This window comes from Bos mutus, chromosome X, assembly GCF_027580195.1.
Source record: "Bos mutus isolate GX-2022 chromosome X, NWIPB_WYAK_1.1, whole genome shotgun sequence".
NCBI classification, from domain to species: domain Eukaryota; kingdom Metazoa; phylum Chordata; class Mammalia; order Artiodactyla; family Bovidae; genus Bos; species Bos mutus.
In genome coordinates this window covers 98930017-98953530 of record NC_091646.1, presented here as the reverse complement: position 1 = coordinate 98953530, position 23514 = coordinate 98930017, and the positions used below count along the sequence as shown (strand labels likewise).

At 37.0% G+C, this 23514-nt stretch overlaps 1 protein-coding gene across 6 annotated transcripts in view; it reads right to left on the bottom strand.

Annotated features, from left to right (window-relative positions):
- DMD (dystrophin) overlaps nucleotides 1–23514 on the bottom strand; it is a 2671852-nt gene that overhangs the window by 1616727 nt on the left and 1031611 nt on the right. For all 6 annotated transcript variants that reach the window (XM_070365439.1, XM_070365442.1, XM_070365443.1 and 3 more), the window contains 2 exons: nucleotides 8951–9139; nucleotides 8098–8279 (listed from right to left, as the gene is read on the bottom strand). In XM_070365439.1, coding sequence (XP_070221540.1) covers nucleotides 8098–8279; nucleotides 8951–9139 — 371 coding nt within the window. The remainder of the gene's footprint in view (nucleotides 1–8097; nucleotides 8280–8950; nucleotides 9140–23514) is intronic.

Sequence of the window (23514 nt, the reverse complement as noted above, 5' to 3'; positions counted from 1 at the left end):
CACTAATAATTCCCCAGTATCTATAACAGTGCAGGGAATGTAGGAGATAAGAATTGTTAGATGAATGAATAATTAAGCTTAATTTCTAATCACCATTATTTATCTCTGTGAAAAAGCACTGTTCCAAAAAATGTTATGCTTGACTCTCATTTCTATGAATTCCAGAGATTTGCCTTTCCTACTCATAATTTAAACTATGAGAGTCACATACTTTATATTATTGGAACAAGTTGTGTCCACGTTTTAACTGAGTATTGTTTACAAAAAAGGTTGTCATAGACCATCATATTGATTTGAACCTGATCAAATTACTATATGCTAATAACTGTTAATTAGGCCACCAATGAATTGTCAATACTCTCACATTTTATATTGCATATTCTTTCACAAGAATCTTGCTATTTTATCAATGACCCATGAGAGATGATGGCAACATTTGAGTACTGAATGAAACATCACCAGTACCATTTTGGGAGTTTCTGAGAAAGTAGTTAATACATTTAGCCCACCTCAGTTGATAGAAAAATTGGGGGCTTAGGAATCACCTGAGATCTCATTAAATTGTAGATTCTGATCATGCAGTGTGAGGCCTGAGAGTCTGCATTTTAAACTAGGTCTCAGGTGATGTTGTTGCTAGTGGTTCTTGAACTACCTTGATCTGCAAGGAATTCTAATTGTAATATAATTAGAAAAAAATGAATTCATGAAACAGTGTTATATAATGGCAAGTAAGAGACTACTCTGCTAAAAAGTTCACTGCAGTGAATTCATTTAACAGAACTTAACTTTAACACTTTCATTCATTGATCTATCCATTCAGATATTCATATGCGCCGTGTGTTAGTCACTTCACTTGGGAGAAAACAACCCGGCTACTTGTTTACCTCTTTTACTCTATTTACTCTCACATATGTTATCTCATTTCCAGGTTGGAACAGAAATTTAAAAGGAAAATAACAAAAGATGAGCCAGAGTTGTTAGACATATTTTTCTCTCCAGTCAAAGTGTTGACGGTGATTCACAATTATTTCCCATGTTATGGTTTATATTTTCACCCAGATACTATTCATATCTCTCCTCCTGCTGATATAAAACCAGAACATAACTTCACTTGGCCTCCTTACTGACTTTCCTTCATTTTTCTTCTCTCATCATCACAAAGGTTTTAGTTTCCCCCTGCATGTCCTAACCACAGTTATCAGAGAAGTTGATGGAACTTGCTGTGCTTATCTTTATGAGTCCTTGTAGAAATGTCAGTAAATCTCTTTTGCTCTCTGCAGGTTGCATTTTTCAATCAAATTAATTAGTTTATTCGTAGAGAAGAAAATCTTCTGTTGTCCCTATGCCAATAGTCTTCTTGTCCTTCGACAGTGGGAAGTTTTGCCTTTTTCTTCTCTCTCCCTCACCTCCCACCACCCAAAGGCTATTCTGCAGCATAAAAATGAAACAAAATAAAAATCATTTCGCCTACTCGTCTGAAGGTTCCAACTCGAGCGCGTCAACAGATACTGTCTCGTCTTAATTCTTTTAATTATGCAATCAATGGAACTTAGTTCTTTCATTTCAATCTCATAATCACTGTTAAAGATTGATAACTGACCAACAGTAGCATGTTTGTGCCAAAGTAGTAGCGGCTAGAAGTGTCTTTAAAAAGTTCTTTATTATATTAGCTTTTGCTTCATTATCTCATTATGAATTCATGTGCACAAAGACATCAGAATTGGAGAGAAAAGAAATTAATAAGAATCAAATGAGAACAGAATAAAACAGGGAGAACAGAAGAAGCATCTATATGTTTATGTTTTTTACTTATATTCCTTTGCAAGGAATAGTTTTAAATGTTTCAATAATCAAATTATAATTTCAAATATAATTTTAATCACCCTGCTCATGGTCCCTTTCACCCAGAGAAAACATCTACAAACAAGTCCTTTCTGAAAAAATGAGCAAGGCAACTAGAACAAGCTAGAGGGGGAAAAGTGAAATATATATATTTCACTTTTGCTTAAATATATATATATTCATATATATATATTCATATATATATATATATATATATATATATATATATTCCCTGATGGCTCAGATGGTTAAGAATCTGCCTGCAGTGCAGGAGACCTGGGTTCAATCCCTGGGTAGGGAAAATCCCCTGGAGAAGGGAAATGCTACCTACTCCAGTATCCTTGCCTGGGAAATCCCACGGACAGAGGAGCCTGGCGGGCTACATATACTCCATGAGGTTGCAGAGTTGGACACAACTGAGAGACTAACACTTTCACATAGGCATAGCTACATAGTATGGTTCAAATAATTAACCCATGGCTAGTCATTTGTAATGATGATCATTCTTTATACTTCATAATAATTTCATGTCCACAATCTACTTTTTACACCCTATCTTGGCCAGTATCTTTTAGAGGTGTGTCAGCAATCAGTAACTGAGTACCACAGAGGGGAAGTATCTCACCTAGTTCACATAAATAGGAGTTGGAGAAAGGGAGACCTTATCCCTTAGGAAAATAAGAGTAGACTGAGCATAAGTGGGAAATGAGAGCATTTTATTACCTCTGTGTTTTTAAAACTTCTCATTTTGCTTGGAAATTGTTAATGGCTTATAGGATAAATCCCCTAGATACAACCTTGTATAAAGGTAGCATCTGTATGTATGAGGCAAGGATGCCTATTTCCTGGGGTGGGGAGGCGGAGTCTTGACTGTTAGAAAGGCAAAAAGGAAAATAAACACATCACAAATGGTTTATACATTAGTGACTGGGGTAAGATCGTAGAGTAAACACATGTATGATTACAAGCACGCCCTGGCATAAGATACTAGCACCTTTTACCTGGGCTAGTATCAGGAAAGTAATAGTAAGAGATACTGTCAATATTATCTCTTACCTGATACTGGTATTACAATGGTCCTGTCTTCTTCCAGTGGCATTACCAATATTTTCTTTACCTGTTTTTCCCCTACTTAAAACCTTCTGATGACTTTTTGTCACGTTTATGCTAGATCCTAAAGTCCTTGATTTTACCCTGACACTGCCATACATGACAAGACCCCTACCCATTGATAGATTTCAACCCCATCTCGTACCTCAGCTATCTAATCTTCCCTCCTGCAACTCTCCAGCCACAAACTGCCTGTTGGTTTCTCTAACAAGCCAGAGTGTCCCTATTTTAGGGCCCCTGCATGAGCTTTTCCCTCTGTGTGAAGTATACTTCCTCTTGATCTGCAAATGGTGACTCCTCCTTGTCATTCAAATTTGAAATTAAATGGCACCACCCCAGACACAACATTCCTGGGTCACACAGGCAAAAGAGGCCCCTCAGGCTCTATCACACTAACTTTTAACCTCTTCAAAAAGCATATTCCTATCTGGTATTTTTCTTTTTTTTTTTTTTTTTTTTTTTTTTAGTTTTACTGGATGTGAGACACTGTAGAGCTTCTGGAACCTTGCCTTTTGTATTCATTACTGTATGCCCAGTGCCTTGAAATGTAGATGGTATTTTGAGGCACTCCACTAATATTTATTAATATTATTATTAACATTCATGTGTATATAATAGATGCAGATATAGATACATACATAGATGTAGATACAGATACCTACATACATATATGCCTGTTACATACGTGGTCACTCAGTTGAATGTGACTGAGTGAACTCAACCCCTGAACTGTAGTTAGCCCACCAGGCTCCTCTAACCATGGGATTTTTCAGGCAAGAATACTGGAGTGGGCTGCCATTTCCTACTTCAGAGGATATTCCTCACCCAGGGATTAAACCCTCTGACTCAGGGATTGAACCCAAGTCTCTGTGTCTCCTGCACTGGCAGGTGAATTCTTTACCATGTCTCTGTGTCTCCTGCACTGGCAGGTGAATTCTTTACCATGAGCGACACCTGGGAAACCTGATATATACAGTAATACATCCCAATGAATATATATAAAATGTCATTTGATGATCATACATAGACATGCTCTTATGTGAAGCTAAAAATTGACAAGTATAAATATTCATAGATTTTAGTTATCAGATTATCTGCATTCCCAGCCATTTTATTTATTTATTTTTACTTTTGTAATAAGACCAGATCATGGTATCTGGTCCCATCACTTCATGGCAAATAGATGGGGAAACAATGAAAACAGTGACAAGACTTTATTGTCTTGGACTCCAAAATCACTTTAGATGGTGACTGCAGCCATGAAATTAAAAGACGCTTAGTCCTTGGAAGAAAAGCTATGACCAACCTAGACAGTGTTTTAAAAAGCAGAGACATTACTTTGCCAACAAAGGTTCATCTAGTCAAAGCTATGGTTTTTCCAGAAGTTATGTATGGATGTGACAGTTGGACTATAAAGAAAGCTGAGTGCCAAAGAACTGATGCTTCTGAACTGTGGTGTTGGGGAAGACTCTTGAGTCCCTTGGACAGCAAGAAGATCCAACCAGTCTATCCTAAAGGAAATCAGTCCTGAATATTCATTGGAAGGACTGATGCTGAAGCTGAAACGCCAATACTTTGGCCACCTGATGCAAAGAACTGACTCATTTGAAAAGACCCTGATGCTGGGAAAGATTGAAGGTGAGAGGAGAAGGTTACAACAGAGGATGAGATGGCTTGTTGGCATCACCAACTCGATGGACATGCATTTGAGCAAACTCTGGGCATTGGTAATGAATAGTGAAGCCTGGCGTGCTGCAGTCCATGGGGTCACAAAGAGCTGGACGTGAATGAGTGACTGAACTGAACTGAACTGACTGAATAAGACAACAACTTTAGAATTATAGCTGGCTTCGGTTATATCTCATCTAACTATTATACCTTAATTATCGTTCTCTCTCCCTAAATCTATGCTTAGGCAGGGAAAATGGATTTTGACTATATCTATCCATACACTTTCTTTCTTTGGAGGAACAAACTGAAAGGTGTGGAATAATTCATTTTTGATTGTTATCAGTCTACTATGCTTTCCTACTCCTAAGTAATCATATGAATGGAAATAACAGGTAATGCTCCAAATTGAAGCTAATCATCAACATGGCCATGAAAGTATAAACTGAACAGGTAGCAATGTACTAAAGGATTAAATAGGATCTAAAATTATTTTTTTAAATATTGACAACATCCTATTTTGATAATCAGCTTTTTGTTTCCTCTAAAAAATCTATCAAAATTCAGGTCTAGGATAGTTTGAATAATGGCTAATCACCTTTAGAATTTTATTCATGAAAATCCACAAAGTTAGTGAAAGTGGTATGTAAGACTGTTATTTACAAACTTACAAGAGATTTCTGAATTTGCTTGTCTTAAATAATACTTTGTGTATGTGTACCTCAACAAATTGTCCAGACTAGTTGATATGCTACAAGCATTTACACATTAGTGTCTCATTTTAAAAACTATGTCTTAGCAAAACTATGCCAGCTAAGAGGCTGCCCTTACCTTCTTGTTAATCATTTTAAAAGCTTAAATACCAACCAAAGTCCTTAAAACTTCCCTAAGGACAAACTATTTTTGATGTCAATCTTCAGTTCAGTTCACTCGCTCAGTCGTGTCTGACTCTTTGCTACCCCATGAATCACAGCATGCCAGGCCTCCCTGTCCATCACCATCTCCCGGAGTTCACTCAATCTCACATCCATCAAGTCAGTGATGCCATCCAGCCATTTCATCCTGTGTCGTCACCTTCTCCTCCTGCCCCTAATCCCTCCCAGCATCAGAGTCTTTTCCAATGAGTCAACTCTTTGCATGAGGTGGCCAAAGTACTAGAGTTTCAGCTTTAGCATCATTCCTTCCAAAGAACACCCAGGACTGATCTTTAGGATGGACTGGTTGGATCTCCTTGCAGTCCAAGGGACTCTCAAGAGTCTTCTCCAACACCACAGTTCAAAAGCATCAATTCTTTGGCACTCAGTTTTTTTCACAGTCTGACTCTCACATCCATACATGACCACTGGAAAAACCATAGCCTTGACTAGATGGACTTTTGTTGGCAAAGTAATGTCTCTGCTTTTGAATATGCTATCTAGGTTGCTCATAACTTTCCTTCCAAGGAGTAAAAGTCTTTTAAGTTCATGGCTGCAGTCACCATCTGCAGTGATTTTGGAGCCCCCCCAAAAAAGTCTGACACTCTTAGCTTAGTGATGTTGCCATTTTAGGTTTCTCATCCTCTAGTGGGACAGGTGTGAGCAAATTACACACACACATGTGTGTGTACATGGTCTCATCCATGTAAGTGTGTGTGCTGTCATTCATCATCTAATGGTAGATACCTCTTTAACAAGGTATTTTTTTTAATTAAACAATCTTTAAATGGTATAATAGCAGATTAAAAACTTGGGGTTTTAATTGTAGGCTGAATCCACCTTTTCTCCACTCAGTTTGAAGATGCAATTAATTAACTGTTTGTATGAATAATTAATCCCATATAGTTAGCCCTATTGAAAAAAGAGAATGAGGAACAAGAATGTATTTAGCCTCCAGAAGAAGATGGGAAAACAGAAAGCAAGAAGGAAAAGACAGTGGTACCACTATGGGATAGTCAGTGAAGCAGGAACTAGGATGTTAAAGACTTACAAATTTTACCTAAGGTTACTCTGTTTAAGTTGCACAAATGGGTGCAAACCAAAGTCATGACCTGAAGAATGCTGGCATATGACCACAAGTAGGAGGCTCTCTATCATGATCTATGATGAAAAATGGGTGGCTTAAACTAGTTGAGCCTTGGGCTTGGACAGAAAGTGAAAATGAAAGTTGCTCCGTCATGTCCAACTCTCTGTGACTCCAGGCCAGAATACTTGAGTGGGTAGCCTTTCCTTTCTCCAGGGGATCTTCCCAACCCAGGGATTGGACCCAGGTCTCCCGCATTGCAGGCAGATTCTCTACCACCTGAGCCACAAGGAAAGCCCAAGAATACTGGAGTGGGTAGCCTATCCCTTCTCCAGTGGATCTTCCTGACACAGGACTTGAACTGGAGTCTCCTGCATTGCAGGCAGATTCTTTACCAACTGAACTATCAGGGAAGCCTGGGCATGGGTGGGAGGAGAGTTAATAGTTATAATACAGCCATTACACTTCTCACCTCTAGAATTTGTTGCAATCCTCCAAATGATCACAGCTGGGGAAAATGTCAATATGTATAGACCAGTATCTCCTGGTTGTGAATACCAATATTTGTGAAAATTCTATCTTATATATGCTTTATTTATTTGTTCAAAATACATGAGCTTAAAAATGTGCTTTTCCCCTCCCCATTATCACACAATAATTTAGTACTAGAATAACAATCCTCCCAGCATACCCAATGAGTTTCTTTGGTCCTCTTTTAAAGGATTTAATCTTCATAAATAATAGCTAAGTAAACTTAAGACACTTGGACAATTTCTTTAGCTTAATGTATTCAAATTCACAGTTGGCACTTCATTTCTTTTCATTTAAAAATAAATCAACTTGTCTCAATAAGCTCTATATGAATACACACACCTAACAAAATAAATCAAAGCAACACATCTAAAATGATGAGATTCACTTGTTACCTTTACAAGAAATATGCCATTTTCAAAAATGTCTGAACATTTTTTTATTAAGTCAATATATATTTTAAGATAATTCACATGCAAGTACTTGAAGAAGGATTTCCAGATACAGATGAGAAACTTTTTTCAAGAGGATTTCCATAAACTTGAAATATTAAATATTTCAAGAGCTTTTCCTTCAGAAGAGAAGTTTCCTGTCAACTGTACCTAATATGTGATTTTATGTGCATGATTTCCTGTGCAAACTTCCATGCCTTCTATATTCACATTGTAATTTTAGGGGAAAGCTTGGAAAATATTAACTATGACAACAAATTCAGCGACCTTTAAAGTACAGTTCTATAGATAGTGGTCCTTCTCTCCAATAGCTCCGCTTCAATTACAAAAGTGAAAACCACAATGTAATGGACATGAAAACCTAACCAAAATGCCCCTGAAGAAGAGTTGTGTACTTTAGGAAAAAACTGAGAATCCTAACTTAAGCAAGGGACTGCAACAAGATACTATTAAGACTCTAAAACTTGCTACTTATAGAAATTAAAAACAGACTTACTTGCTTTGTTTTTCCATGCTAGCTACCCTGAGGCATTCCCATCTTGAGTTTAGAAGATTCATTTGTTCTTGCACTTCAGTTTCTTCATCTTCTGATAATTTCCCTGACCCAATCAGCTGACTCCCCAGTTGGAGAACATTGCCAACCCGTCCCTGATGGGATGTCAAATCCATCATGTATCCCTGACAAAGAAAGAAGGTGATAAGAGTCAACATATTATGGGAATCATTATGGTTTTGAATCTCTCTTTTTTTTTCGCAATTTTAAATTTGTAGCCCAGTTAAAGTTTATTCCCAGTAAAAGTAAATTCAATACTGTTTATAATATGAATTAATGGATATTAGTAGCTCAGGTCACCTTCTGCAGAAGCAGAGCCTGAGATCAGGACTTATATGCTAGTGATTTATCAAGAAAAAGATCCCCGGTAAGATCTGCAAGGGAGCAGAAGCAGCAGGAAACAGGAAAGGGGACGGGAGGAGGCCAAGCAAGTGTGTCATCCCAGGAGAAGTTTCCGACTAAGGGCGTAGTGTAGCCTGATATCCCCTAGGTACTCTGGAGTGTAAGTTCTATCTCAGCATTGACCTTGGCCCAAGACAAAGGAGCTGGCCTTTCATATTCCTATAGGAGCCTCTGGCAAAATCAAGTCTCAGCACCTTCAAAGTGTTATTCTCCAAAGGAAAACTTCCAAAGCCGCCTACTGGAAAGCCAAATGCATGAACATTTATCTTGCTTCCATCTCAGAATAAACACTAAATTGCCAGAATACAAGGATCTTATAGAGTAACTGAGGAAAACAGACGGAATTATCATTATGCCATCTGCCCTATTTCATTAATCGATGTTTTGCTTTTACCTCGTGGGTATGAAACTGTTCTTTCACTTCTTCTACATCATTAGAAATCTCTCCTTGTGCTTGCAATGTGTCTTCAGCTGAAAGGAGCCATGAGAGTACTTCTTCTAAAGCTGTCTGGTAACTGTCCAGGTTTACTTCAGTCTCCATCAATGGACTGCCAAATGACTTGTCTTCAGGAGCTTCCAAACGCTGAACAATAAAACAAATTGGGTGTTATATAATTAGTATCTTTGCAGGCTGTTCCAATACATTAAATGATAAATCGAATGAAATATTTAAAATGCTAGAAACGTCCACTTGCATTATCAGAGACATGGACAGCAGGCATACACAATACACAATACATACACATACACAATAATGAGCCTGCATTTTAACATCCTCACAAATACATACACAGATTCTCAAATGGCAGTTGGAATCCACTTCAAATTAATATTTGATTAAAGTTCTCTGGATTACTATAAGGAGTGATTTGGTACATTATCTCTTAATGTTAAATGCCACAGATTTTCATCAATAGGCAAACTTTTTAATTCACATTTTGAGTCCTCTATATATACATTATTGGTATTATATTTATGTAATTTTTACAATGACAGTAAAGGAAACATCTCTTCCCAAGATCCCCTAATGAAATATTTCTGAAAATCTCCAGACCAGAAAAGTTATCAATAAGAAAATAAGTGAGGAAAAGGTATAATTAAAAAAAATACTTCATTTATACATCTGAAACTTCTAATGGTAGAATGACTTCTATGAATTAAGCCTTTATTTCCAGAAGGTCATGGTTTAAATAATAAGTCATTATCTTAGGAAAAGCAAAATATAAAGTATTTGCTATCAAATTTATTTAGCAGGATGTCAGCTGAGATTCTCAACAGCTGTAATTTCTCCTGGGATCCTAAAGCTGAAAACCCTGGTTACAAAGTGTTCATAATTCTAAAGCAAAGATCCAGGCCACCTATGAAGGAATTGCTAAGAAGGGACCACAAAACTGTCCCACCCTCCTTCATCTACTACCAAGCTCTAAGGTATATAAGAGGAAGCAAAGAGACTGACTGAAGAAATCTGGTGAGAAGGATTCCTCTGGAGAGCAATGCATGTCTGTACCTTCCATCACCTCAAGCCAAGCAACAGAGACCTCAAGAGACCTATAGAGCAGACGGTACTTGACAGAATGGAATACTGACCTCTAAACCTGGCTGTGTGCTTGTGGAGATTCTAGAGCTATGGAAACCAGTACTACCAAGTGACAGGAGATAGTCCTTGGGATAACCTACGTGTCTGCTGCTTTAACCTTAAGGCAATTATCAATATTAAAAAATCAGAACAAATAGGAGCTTCTGCATAGCATGGTAGGTGGTTGGGCTTTAGAAATCCTGAGGAGGACCACACTCAAGAGGGTTTCCTGCTGAGGTAAGGGACATAGGCAAATAAAGTAGTCAGGGCAAAAACATTGGAAAAATATTTGGAGAGGAATCTTCTGAACACCCTATAGATAGCAAGCAAGCACTGGGCCCTAATAAATGGGATTTTTGCAAAGGAAACAAATGGCAGTGTAGAACCACAAGAAGCTACTTGTTGGGGGAGGGAGGTCATGATCTTGCCTAGAGAAAATGCATCCTTCTGATGGTTCTTCTCTTCCATGTCTGCCTTGAATTTCCAGGCCCCAGCAATTCTGGGCTTTCTCTCCCACTGAGCTGCCAGCACCAACTTAATTGTGTTCTTCTGATAAATGCTCCAATTTTGAAACTTTAATATGATAAATTTCTTGAACTATTAAACCCTTTAGGATGAAAAAGCATAGAGGCAGTCTTTGGTGTAATATTTTCATCAAAGGATGCATTCATATCTGTTTCTAGAGAACTGGCAGCAATATGTCAGCCTGTGGAGTCAAAATTATCCAACTTCAGGATCTCAAACAGAATATAAGTGTTGGCAGAGAGCTAGTCACATGGGCCCTCCCCAAGGTCAAGGCAAGTTCTGAAGGTCTTAGGGGTTAGAACAACCTCCATGATGTATTCCTTTCCTCTACCCCCAAATAATGTAAATAATAAATTAAAAGTCATCAGTAGGAGGAAGAAAGTCACAAAAAGATAGCCTGGGAAATGTGTATAGACAGAAATAGCCTCATGGTTGGAAAACCTGAGCAGTTTTACAATGCTCAAATGATCCTTGCTTGTTTTATCTGCTTCTTGACATTGCTGCCTTAAAATTCTTAATAATTCTATCCTTGAACTTGGGTTTTCTAAGTTCAATGGAGTGATAAAATATGCATATGAGCAGAGGACACAGATACATTATGTGTCTCTTCCCCATTTGCATATAGTGTTTCTGGTGTCCTCTGAGCCTAGAATTCTGGTGGACCCACAATATGTGGGAGCTGAGCAGACTCCCATTGAGTGCAAGTGTCTATGACTGAATGGCGGATGGCATTGACAGCCTCAGGAAATCATGGCTTCTGTTTGAACCAGAACTATATTCCAAAGCAGAAATAAAGCAATACTAAAAAAAAAAAAAAAAAAGAACCACCAACAAACCTAATCGTATCCTTTCATACTCATTTCTTTCCTGTGTTAGCCAACCATTTATGCTACAACTGATGACAGAGAAAGAAAGGGAAAGACAGGGCAAGATGATTCCTTTCCTTTCAACTCCTTCCTTATTTTTCAGTAAGCTGAAGGCACAGAACATAAGTAGAAAGTGCACCTATCAAGGAGTGAAATAAACACAGCTGAGTTAGTCATACAATGGTTTCACGTTAAGAATGAAATAGAGATGCATAGATAAGCTTTGAAATACAAATTGTGCAATGCTGGTGATTCCGCTTAAGTTAAACGATCTTATATTTGCATTTACAACTGCAATTGCACAATATAACAATGGGCAGTAAAACTCACGCTAATACTTTAAAATTTTAATTTTCTTTACTCAGTATGATGTTGAATAGCAAATAAAAAACACGATGGCAAGTTGAGAGAAAGACCATAGAATAAAGGAAACAGCTTTATATTTTGGTCATTTGAACAGCACTTTCCTTCCTGCTTTTTTGAACAAGGGGCTCCAAATTTTATTTTTCACTGCATTGTACAAATCGGTAGCCCTGGGTGTAGGTGGGGGGAAAGTACAATCAAATCCTGGATAGTGTGTCTTCCCTGGGTTATACGCGAGAAGAGACAGGACATTTATTATGAACAGTAGAAAGTGGTTATAAAACCCAGGGACTCTAGAGTCAATCAGTTTTTGGATCTTGACTTGGAGTCGAGGTCTTGTCACCCTGGTAGTTATTTAGCTGCATCATTAGCCTTAGCTTCCTCCTATGTAAAATGAGAACAATAATATAATACTTTCCTAAGATGCTATAAGAATTAAAGGAGAGTATATAAAGCGTTTGGCAGAATGCCTGAACCTGCATAAGAACCCAATACAGTAGCTGATAGCTCTAATTATTATTAGATTTTCTACACATAAGAACCATTTGGAAACATAGCCTGCTCAAAGGTTACCTTCTTAAGTCACTGTTCAAATTTCAAGGGCCAGAAAACTCCTATTTAAAAAAATTACCTAGGAAACATCTAAGAGTAAACATCAATTAAATGAAACCTTTCTGAAACTGGAACCTCTACCTAGCTCCCATTTAAAAGTTCGGATATATGGCAAAACCAATACAATATTGTAAAGTTAAATAAAATAAAATTAAAAATAAATAAATAAATAAAAGTTCTAAAAATTATTAACAATCTTGAGTTAAAATAATCTTCTGCAAATGATAAATTGCAAATGACACTATTACTCAAGTAACACAACACTATATTTTACCATTGCACAATTTAGATTAAAAAGTAAACACTTCATGATTTACTGATATTTACAGAGGCTTGAATTTTTGGAGAAAATTTTAGAAGGCAAATCTTTATACTCAAGGACATGCTGTCTAGCACTCATAAATTCTGAATCTAAAAGTTTTGTCTGAGGATATTCATAAAACAAAAACTTTGCAAAGACAGCCATATTAAATTCAAACAGATAACCTGTGTGAAATTACACGAATAACTCATCATTTATATCCATAAGTCAATTATACATATATACTTGATTATGGTCAAAATTGTCAGTTAGGCTGTAAATAATTTTTTCTTTGTCTAGACCACTGTTTTTCAAATTTGTAAGTCATGATCCATCAGTGATTTTTTATCATTTCAGTGGGGATGACCAGGAATAGTCTATTTAAAAATAAAAAGAATAAAAATACTAGTCTGTATAATTTATATTAAGGACTAGACTGTTTTGTGATTTTCTGTTTTATATAAATATGTCTGTTAAATGTATATGCATGTTCTGCATCATGATGAAAAAAAAATTATAGTTCATGGAACAAAACTGGAAATGATTCTAGAATTTCAGTACAAGTAAATCCTATGAAAGAAGAAATTTGCTGAATTCCACATTTGCACATTTGCAATAAAACCCTTGGAAGAACATCTTTATATTCATCTTTAAAACAGGATTTTGAAACAAACAAGGACACACAGAGAGGCTTGTGTTTTTGGTTTTAGTTTCTCAAAATATGTATTCATTGTCATACTGTTACATATTTGACCTTAGCCTGTGACTAATTCATACATATTACAGTAAAGAATGTTTCTTTTTAGGAAGCTTGATATTTGTTTTTTATTTTAAAAAAAAAAGAGTGATGCGTAAGAGATACCAATCATTTCATGAATGAAGTGCCAGTATCATCAACTAGAACTAATTTTTCCCCTATGCTTTGATCTTATTTTAATTTCCATCTTTATAACAGTAGTTTATGTTTCTCTGCAGTACATTGGACAAATAATGATTCAGATGAGAGGCATAACAATGAATGGATGAAACAATTCTAGTTGTTTTCAAAATTAGGAACACTAAAATTTATTCAACATTATCCACATGCTCCAGAGGCTTAATTACTACCCTTTTGCATGAAGAATTACCAGAGATTGTCAACTACGTTCCTTGAAGATGTTGCTAATGCATAAAGGTGAAGGAGTAGAGAGGGGGAAAGTAAAGTAATGAGGAAAGACAAATGGGTATATGTATTAGTCCTGCGATGTCCAGGACAAATGTCTGGAAACTCATTTCCAGTGACAGAAACTGTCATAATAAAATGGAGAGTGATAGCCCTGATACTACTCCAGATGTAAATATTTTTTTAAAATCCAGTTTACTATCTATCTGACCTTGGGCAAGTTACTTAACTTCTCTGTGTCTCAGTTTCCCCATCTGTAAAACAAAGAAAATAAAACTATATCTCCATAGGACTGCTTAAAACATTATATGTGATGAGGCATATAAAATGCTCAGCATATTCTGGTTTCCAAGAAATGCTCTGTGATGCCTGTATTTGGGGACCAATGTTCATTGAAATGGCAAATGGTTTTTATGAGGAAACACAGTTGAATGAGCTGTGTGTATTTTTAGAAGCATGATTTTGGCAATTCAAACTGAGATAAGTCATCAAATGGCAACATATAGGTAGTGAAACCAGCAATCCAGCAAACCACAAAGCTCTTAGAAAAATAGCTGGGACTCTTCCAGAGGGCACAATCTATCACTGAGTGGTTTTATATTTCTGTTGAAACTCATCTATTTTGGCACCTTCCCCAAATTCAACCTTAAAATGTGCTATGAGTTTTAACCTAGATAAAAAACAGTTTTATTGTTCTTGAATGTATAAATGCTTCAAGTACATTTGAAAATGTTATCACTTAGCTCCTTTAAATGTGTCATACTTCGTTTTTATAGAGTCTCAAGTTAGTGCATGAATGGCGAATTGTTTGGTATACTCTATAATCTTTTTATCCTTCAGTGAAAGATTATTTGAAAGCTAAAGGATTACAGAGGGATAACCAAGTGGTTCTTTTACTAAATAATAGAGGAACAGTTCAGAGGAACCAGGATTAGTATCTGGAAATATTCTTGCCACATTTCCACTGTGTTTCCTCTGAGATATAACGTGTAAACCAGGGTATTATTCAAAGTATGAAAAATGATTACAGAAGTGATTTATGAGGAATTAATCCATCATGCAACACTGTACATGACACTCAGTCTAATGATGCCAGAAATAGGTAATTTTTAATATTGCTTGTGCCTGAAATTCAGTTCAAAGAAAAGCCCTAATGAGGATTTAGGAAAAATTATGGCCTGCTGTACGGCAATATTAAAACAACAATCACAACAACAACAACTACACCTATAATAACAATAACAACAGTTGCCATTATTTACTGGGCGCTTAGTGTCAGTCAATTTGCTAAGCACTTAATGTGCATTCCATCATTTTTCACCACAGGTCAGGATGACAGAAAATAGCCGGATGAGGAAACAGGAGCAGAAAAATTGGTCACAAAGGTAATTGGCTGATCTAGTATTTAAAACTAGGATTTTCAGACTCTAAAACACACAACTTTAGCACAATTTGATAAATCTCTACTATGAAGAAACAGAATCAATGAAACAGTGCTTTTGCAAAATATCCTACTATGTGCTGCCTGCTTAGTCATGTCCAACTCTTTGCAACTCTATGGACTGTAGCCTGCCAGGCTCCTCTATCCATGAGTATTCTCCAGGAAAGAATACTGGAGTGGGTTGCCATGCCCTCCTCCAGTGGCTCTTCTCAACCCAGGGATCGAACCCACATCTTTTATGCTTCTGTTTTGGCAGGTGGGTTCCTTACCACTAGTGCCACCTAAGAAGCCAATATCCTAGTATAACTTATTTAAACAGAAATAAAAATGTATTTATAGCTAAGAGTGGTGATGGATGTTAACTAGACTTAGTGTGATAATCACTTTGCAATATATACATAAATCACATGTATACTGTGCATCTGAAACTAATTTGATGTTATATGTTAATTATATCAATAAGTAAAATTATTAGATGAAGTGATATTCTAGATTCATAAATAAATATACAAGCAACTCCTGCAGCTCAATTCTAGAAAAATAAACGACCCAATCAAAAAATGGGCCAAAGAACTACACAGACTTTTCTTCAAAGAAGACTAAAAGATGGCTAACAAACACATGAAAAGATGCTCAACATCACTCATTATCAGAGAAATGCAAATCAAAACCACAATGAGGTACCATTTCATGCCAGTCAGAATGGCTGTGATCCAAAAGTCTACAAGCAATAAATGCTGGAGAGGGTGTGGAGAAAAGGGAACCCTCTTACACGGTTAGTATGCAAACTAGTACAGCCGCTATGGAGAACACTGTGGAGATTCCTTAAAAAACTGGAAATAGAACTGCCATATGACCCAGCAATTCCACTGCTGGGCATACACACTGAGGAAACCAGAAGGGAAAGAGACACATGTAAACCAATGTTCATCGCAGCACTGTTTATAATAGCCAGGACATGGAAGCAACCTAGATGTCCATCAGCAGATAAGAAAGCTGTGGTACATATATACAATGAAGTATTACTCAGCCATTAAAAAGAATACATTTGAATCAGTTCTAATGAGGTGGATGAAACTGGAGCCTATTATACAGAGTGAAGTAAGCCAGAAAGAAAAACACCAATACAGTATACTAATGCATATATATGGAATTTAGAAAGATGGTAATGATAACCCTGTAAGTGAGATGGCAAAAAAGACATAGATGTATAGAACAGTCTTTTGGACTCTGTGGGAGAGGGAGGGAGATGATTTGGGAGAATGGCATTAAAACATGTGTAATATCATATAAGAAACGAATCACCAGTCCAGGTTTGATGCAGGATACAGGAAGCTTGGGGCTGGTGCACTGAGATGACCCAGAGGGATGGTATGGGGAGGGAGGTGGGAGGGGTTCAGGATGGGGAACACATGTACACCCGTGGCGGATGCATGTTGATGTATGGCAAAACCAATACAATATTGTAAAGTAAAAAATAATAATAATAATAAAAAAAAAAATAATAACTTCAAAGATTAAAAAAAATTATTGAACTACCATTCTAACTCAAATCTCCTTCATCACCTGGGAAGGATTATAATTTCAAATTATTATAGGAACCGTATTGCAAGCTATTATATGCCAAGTATATAAGATGTGTCCATTTATATTTTTAAAATTATTTTGTATTCGGGTATAGCCAGTTAGAGACAATGCTGTGATAGTTTCAGGTGAACAGAGAAGGGACTCGGCCATACATATACATGCATCCATTCTCCCCCAAACTCCCCTCCCAAGATGGGTCCATTTAAAGAAAGCTAAAAGGAGTTGATAAGTTGACCAAAGTTATTTCTATTCAGAGCACAGTTCAGCTGAGCAACTTTGCCTTTTTCTTAAATTACTTTTTTTCTTGTGATCATCTCTACAAATTCAGAGTCAATGGTTTTGAAACTACTAAGAAAACACCTGGACCCCATTTTGTTGGTGAATCAGAAATCAGGTGTAAAGTTCAAAATGATGCCTTCAAGACACAGACACCAAAATCATACAGAAGACGGGGACAGCAGAAAGGCAAGCATGTGACACAGCCCAGGTGGTGAAGCAGACTCTCTTTTATAAGATGGAGGAAGCTGAGCAAAAATAAAGCTGACATCAGTATTTCCCACAAGAAGGCATGTGCCACATCCACTCCTTGAACCCTAGACCCTCTACAGTTACTATTACTTGTCCGTGATTTTCGATATCAGCAAAGTTGGTGTTGTTCACTATTACAGACTGTCTTATAGAAATGCAATGTGATGCTTAGATGTTCTGTTTAAGAACAGTATATCAACTGTACAGACATGTGTGTTAGACACGTGTATATTTACATTAAAAAAATCTCATTCAAAAACCTATTTTAAAAATGGATCTGGAATCTAAAGTGTTCACCTTGGTACCTAGAAAAAACTAGCCACTGCAAAGACTGCTAGTCCTTCAGTATCTATTCTTCTCCATTTTTGTTTTTATAGTCACAGACAGTTGAGGGGACTCCTTGGCTACCCAGAATATAAACCATGGTTCCCAGCCGCTCCTCTAATTAGGTGTGGCATGTCACCAAATATTGGCCAGAGTGCTAGGATGTGTGTGACTTCTCAGTCAAGACCTGAGGAGAACAGATAGATTCTCCTTTTGGTCCTTTTCTACTTCCTGCACACCATGATGCAGACGTGGGGCTGAGCTATCCTTGATCATGGGGATGCAGGTGGTTGCTAGGGGATGAAAGAACAACGAGACAAAAGGACCTTGGTCTCTGAATGATCAGGGTTCTCCTCTGAAGCCTGGATCACTCACATCTAGCCAGTTAAGATAAACAGTTCTGAAAGAGAAATAAACTTATTTCTTAGATAATCTATCACTAAATTGTGTCTTGGTTACCTCCATAAAAATCCACAGCCCCTCTAACACACTACCATGCCCTAAGTTTCTAAGGTATGAGACTTTACCATAAAAATATAGATATTTATAAGAGCTAGCATATGATTCTAAAATAAATTTTCTATAGTAAAATCCTATGTCTGTCTGATAATACATCTTCCCAAAAACACACTCTCAGTGAAAGTCATGGTTCATTTTCCTTCATCATTTTCAATCCATACACCTTTCATTTTTTTCCAATTAATGGAGATATAACTGATACAGAATATTCTGTAAGTTTAAGGTGTACAATGTGTTGAGTTGATGCACTTCTATACTGTACTACGTGTATGCATGCTCAGTCATGTCCTACTCTTTGTGACCCTATACGGACAGTAGCCCACTAGGCTCCTCTGTTCAAGGTATTTCCCAGGCAAGAATACTGGAGTGGGTTGCCATTTCTTTTTCCAGTGGATCTTGCTAACCCAGGGATCAAACCCCTGTCTCCTGCATTGGCAGGAGGATTCTTTACCACTGTGCCACCAGGGAAGCCTATATTGCACTATAGCTTTAGCTAATTCCTCCATCATGTAACATACTTACCATATCTCTGTTTGTGGTGAAGACATTTAAGATCTACTCTCTTAGCAACCTTCAAGTATAGAACACAGTATGTGCCTTTAAATACTACACAAGCCCTTATGTTCTACGAAAACAGAGACCTTGCCTCCACATGTAATGGAAGAGACAGCACAAAAATAACTAATAAATATTCACTGAATTAAATTGTTGATATTTATTTATAGTTGATATTTATCAATCATTTATCATTAAAACTTGTTTGTTCTTCTAATTTATGTTTCATATAAAATATGTTTTAACCAACTCGTTTCACATGCAAGCAAACAAATGCTCAAAATTCTCCAAGTTAGGCTTCAATAGTATGTGAACCAAGAACTTCCAGATGTTCAAGCCGGATTTAGAAAAGGCAGAGGCACCAAATTGCCAACATCCGTTTGATCACAGAAAAAGCAAGAGAATTCCAGAAAAACATCTACTTCTGCTTCATTGACCACACTAACGCCTTTGACTGTATGGATCACAAGTGGAAAATCCTTAAAGAGATGGGAATACCTGACTACCTTACCTGCCTCCTGTGAAACCTGTATGCAGGTCAAGAAGCAACAGTTAGAATTGGATATGGAACAATGGACTGGTTCAAAATAAGGAAACAAGTATATCAAGGCTGTAAATTGTCACCCTGCTTATTTAACTTAAACACATAGAGTACATCATATGAAATGCCAGGTTGGATGAAGCACAAGCTGGAATCAAGATTGATGGAAGAAATATCAAGTCTCAGATATGTAGATGACACCACCCTTATGGCAGAAAGTGAAGAGGAACTAAAGAGCCTCTTGATGAAGGTGAAAGAGGAAAGTGAACAAGTTGGCTTAAAGCTCAACATTCAGAAAACTAAGATCATGCCATCAGGTCCCATCACTTCATGGCAAATTGATGGGGAGACAATGGAAACAGTGAGAGACTTTATTTTGGGGGCTCCAAAACCACCGCAGATGGTGACTGCAGCCATGAAATTAAAAGACGCTTGCTCCTTGGAAGAAAAGCTGTAACAATAGACAGTGTATTAAAAAGCAGAGACATTACTTTGCTAACAAAGGTCCGTCTAGTTAAAGCTATGGTGTTTTTAGTAGTCATGTATGGATGTGAGAGATGGACCATAAAGAAGGCTGAGCGCCAAAGAATTGATGCTCTTAAACTGTGGTGTTGGAGAAGACTCTTGAGAGTCCCTTGGACAGCAAGGAGATCCAACCAGTCCATCCTAAAGGAGTAAGTCCTGAACATTCATTGGAAGGACTGATGCTGAAGCTGAAACTCCAATACTTTGGCCACCTGATGCAAATAGCCGACTCATTGGAAAAGACTGCGATGCGGGGAAAGACTGAAGGCAGGAGGAGAAGGGGACGACAGAGGACAAGATGGTTGGATGACATCACTGACTCAATGTAAATGAGTTTGAGTTCTGGGAGATGGGGAAGGACAGAGAAGCCTGGCAGGCTCTAGTCCATGGGGTCGCAAATAGTCGGATACTGCTAAGTAACTGAACAACAACAAACCAACTATCATGTTTTAAAAAACAGGAGCATCATGGTAGCATATATCCAGGATTTTTAAATCTGAGATTAACATACACACTACTATATATAAATCAGATAACCAATAAGCACCAACTGTACAGCACAGGGAACTGTGCTCAACATTTTGCAGTAACATATAAGGGAAAAGAATCTTAGCCAAATATATATGCATGTCTGACTCACTTTATTGTACACGTTGAAACTAACACATTATAAATCAACTCTACTCCATTAAAAAAAATGTAATACATTGTAATAATAGAATAAAGGGGGGAAAAAACAGATGATCATTTTTACTGATGTAGAAAAACGTTCAACAATTTCCAACACCCTTTCATGACAAAAACGCACAACAGTCTCGGAATAGTAAAGAACTTCCTCAACCTGATAAAAGATATTAAAAAAAAACCATGTATGTACTTCTTTCCAATATTTCTTTTAATAATTTATGTGTTCATTAATTCCTTTTCTATGGCAAAGTCTCTTAACCCTAAGGAAGTTTAGAAATAAATAACAAAGGATTTAAATAGAAACAAAATATCCAATAAAATACCCAATAAACAAAACAAAAAACCCAATAAAGAAGATATCATTAAAAAAATAAAGTTTACAATCAATTTTTGGATAAATATCAATAAACAACTATGTGAAACAACTTTCTCCAAAATGAACTTGGTAGTTCATGAAGGATTTCCAGTGTAGTTATTTTTTGCACACATTAAATCATATAACTCTTACAACCATCCATAGAGGGGCCCATTTTCCAGATGAGGAAAACTTGAGCTCACACCAAAAGATGCTTGAGGACAAATCAGACTCCCTACATTCCTTCTTGTCATTCTGAAGGGCTGGAGGAATATTATAAGATCCACAGATTCCAAAGAAGGAAGATGAACTCTGTGATATTTTTTGGTATGTTTCAATAATTTTAAAAGTCAATATTTGGTTGGAATTCATATAAGCTTGGAATTCAAACAATCAGGGATTTTCTAAAAGTAATTTTAAAATAAGACAGTTACAAAATGTCTAAGAAGACCAAATCAATTCCTAATGTTATTTTCCTCGACTCGATCTTACCTACTTTAAAGTAGGCCTAATGCAAATATACCAAGTCTTACTTATTTTAATCAGTCTTTTATAAATATCTAAAACAAATATGATTCACTGGATGATACTGAGCTGAAAAGAATTCATAAGCATATTGCTTTAGGCAAATGATTTTTTACTTACCAAAATTTTTGAAAACGGGCTCATTATTTTCCAAGTTTGTATGTATTTATATAAATAAATCATATAAAATTTATATAAAGTTCCAGTTATAAATAACATCTCCCCCAAAAGACTACTGTCAATAGAGTTTACTATAACATACAGAGAATGCTCAATAGTGAGCTATGAAAGAAATTAACCATTATGTGTTTCCATGGAGCCATTGAAAACTTCTTGCTTTATTTAGCAGAGTATTCTTAGCTATTTATTCATTTGTTCAACAAGTTATCAGATTAGATTCCACCAAAATACACAAACCTGACTACAGCTGTACTCATCCTAGCCTCCTCGTTTCGTATTTCAATGGAGAATCTTACTCTATTATATAATCCAAGGATGCTTAAACCTTAAACTTTTGCTGTCAAGGGCCAGATAGTGAATACCTCCAATATTGCAGCCCGCTGCAGGCCAGCTGCACCTCCTCAGCTCCGTCACTGCAGACTGCAGCACAAAAGCAGATGTAGACAACACAAAAGTGAATGAGTCTGGAGGTGTTCCAATCAAACTTTGAAGTACAAAAAACAGGTGTCAGACTGACTTAAACCCTTAACATGCAGTTGCCTTTGCTTGATAATTTGCTTCCTATATGAAATCTCTTATGTTCACAGACTCAAGAATTTCTAACAGTTGATTCTCTCTTCTCCCACCAACCTCTCCCCCTCAAACTGACCCTACTGGGTGGCTCTGCCACTCCACTGAAGGACCAAGCCAGCCTCCTCTAAAACCTCACTGCCCTCCCAGGCCCCACCCCAACTCCTGTGTGCAGCAGAGTCTCAAAGGCATCACTGTGCACAGAACCAGTGCCTGCCTTCAGGAAACTTCAATTTGGTCTCACTTTAGAGTCAGGAGATGGTGATGGACAGGGAGGCCTGGCGTGCTGCAGTTCATGGGGTCGCAAAGAGTCAGACATGACTGAGCGACTGAACTGAACTGAACTGAAACCTTTCAAATTCCTGAGCCTCTAGAATTTATAAGCAGTGTGTGCTTGGCAAAGTTATTTCATTTCAGACTCCGGGTACACACCTGAAAATGGATATGATTATATTAACTTGGTGCGTGTAAGGCTTCAGATAATATACAGAGTTTTTAGCAACATTCAGCATCACCCTTCCCATCCAACCTTTATAAAGTCACTGCCATTGCCTCATTGTTCTTATTTTGTACAACACAGAATACAGAGGTAAAAAGTAACATCAACAAAGGGGAGTTTGCTTTTACTTAAATTCTAGGTTATAAAAAATAATAACCTAATTCAACATACTTTGGCCAAACAGGTAACTTCCTCAAATACACTGGTTATTTCTACTTCTTTTAGGTACACCAGCTACTTGAATTATGCCATCTCCTTGCATATATATCATTTAAATTCCTTGGGTTTTCTCTTTATTTAATTTTCATGCTTTTCATCTCCTGTCCTTGTTCCTAGAAGGTTGGTGTGGTATATCTTTCAGAAAAACCCTCATGGTGCATTAAATGTAACCTCCATGGGTATAGAGTTTTGTTTGTTTTGTTCACTACAGTGTCTGACAAATAGTAGAACATACTAAATCTTTGTTGAATAAAACAGTGAATCTCCTAGTGCCTACCAGGTAATAATTTTCCATCTTACTTTATATTAATATTAGGGCATTTTTCATAAGTCAGTTAGACCAAAGATATTGCATCTTTCCACATCAGAGCAGAGAGAAGAAACAGCATACCTCACTTCTATTGAAAGCATCTACTGCCTGTAGATTTTGTCTCCCTGTTCTCTTCAAGGAAAGAAAGAGATCCTTTGTTTAAGGCCTTGAGAGCTTGACATTTATAA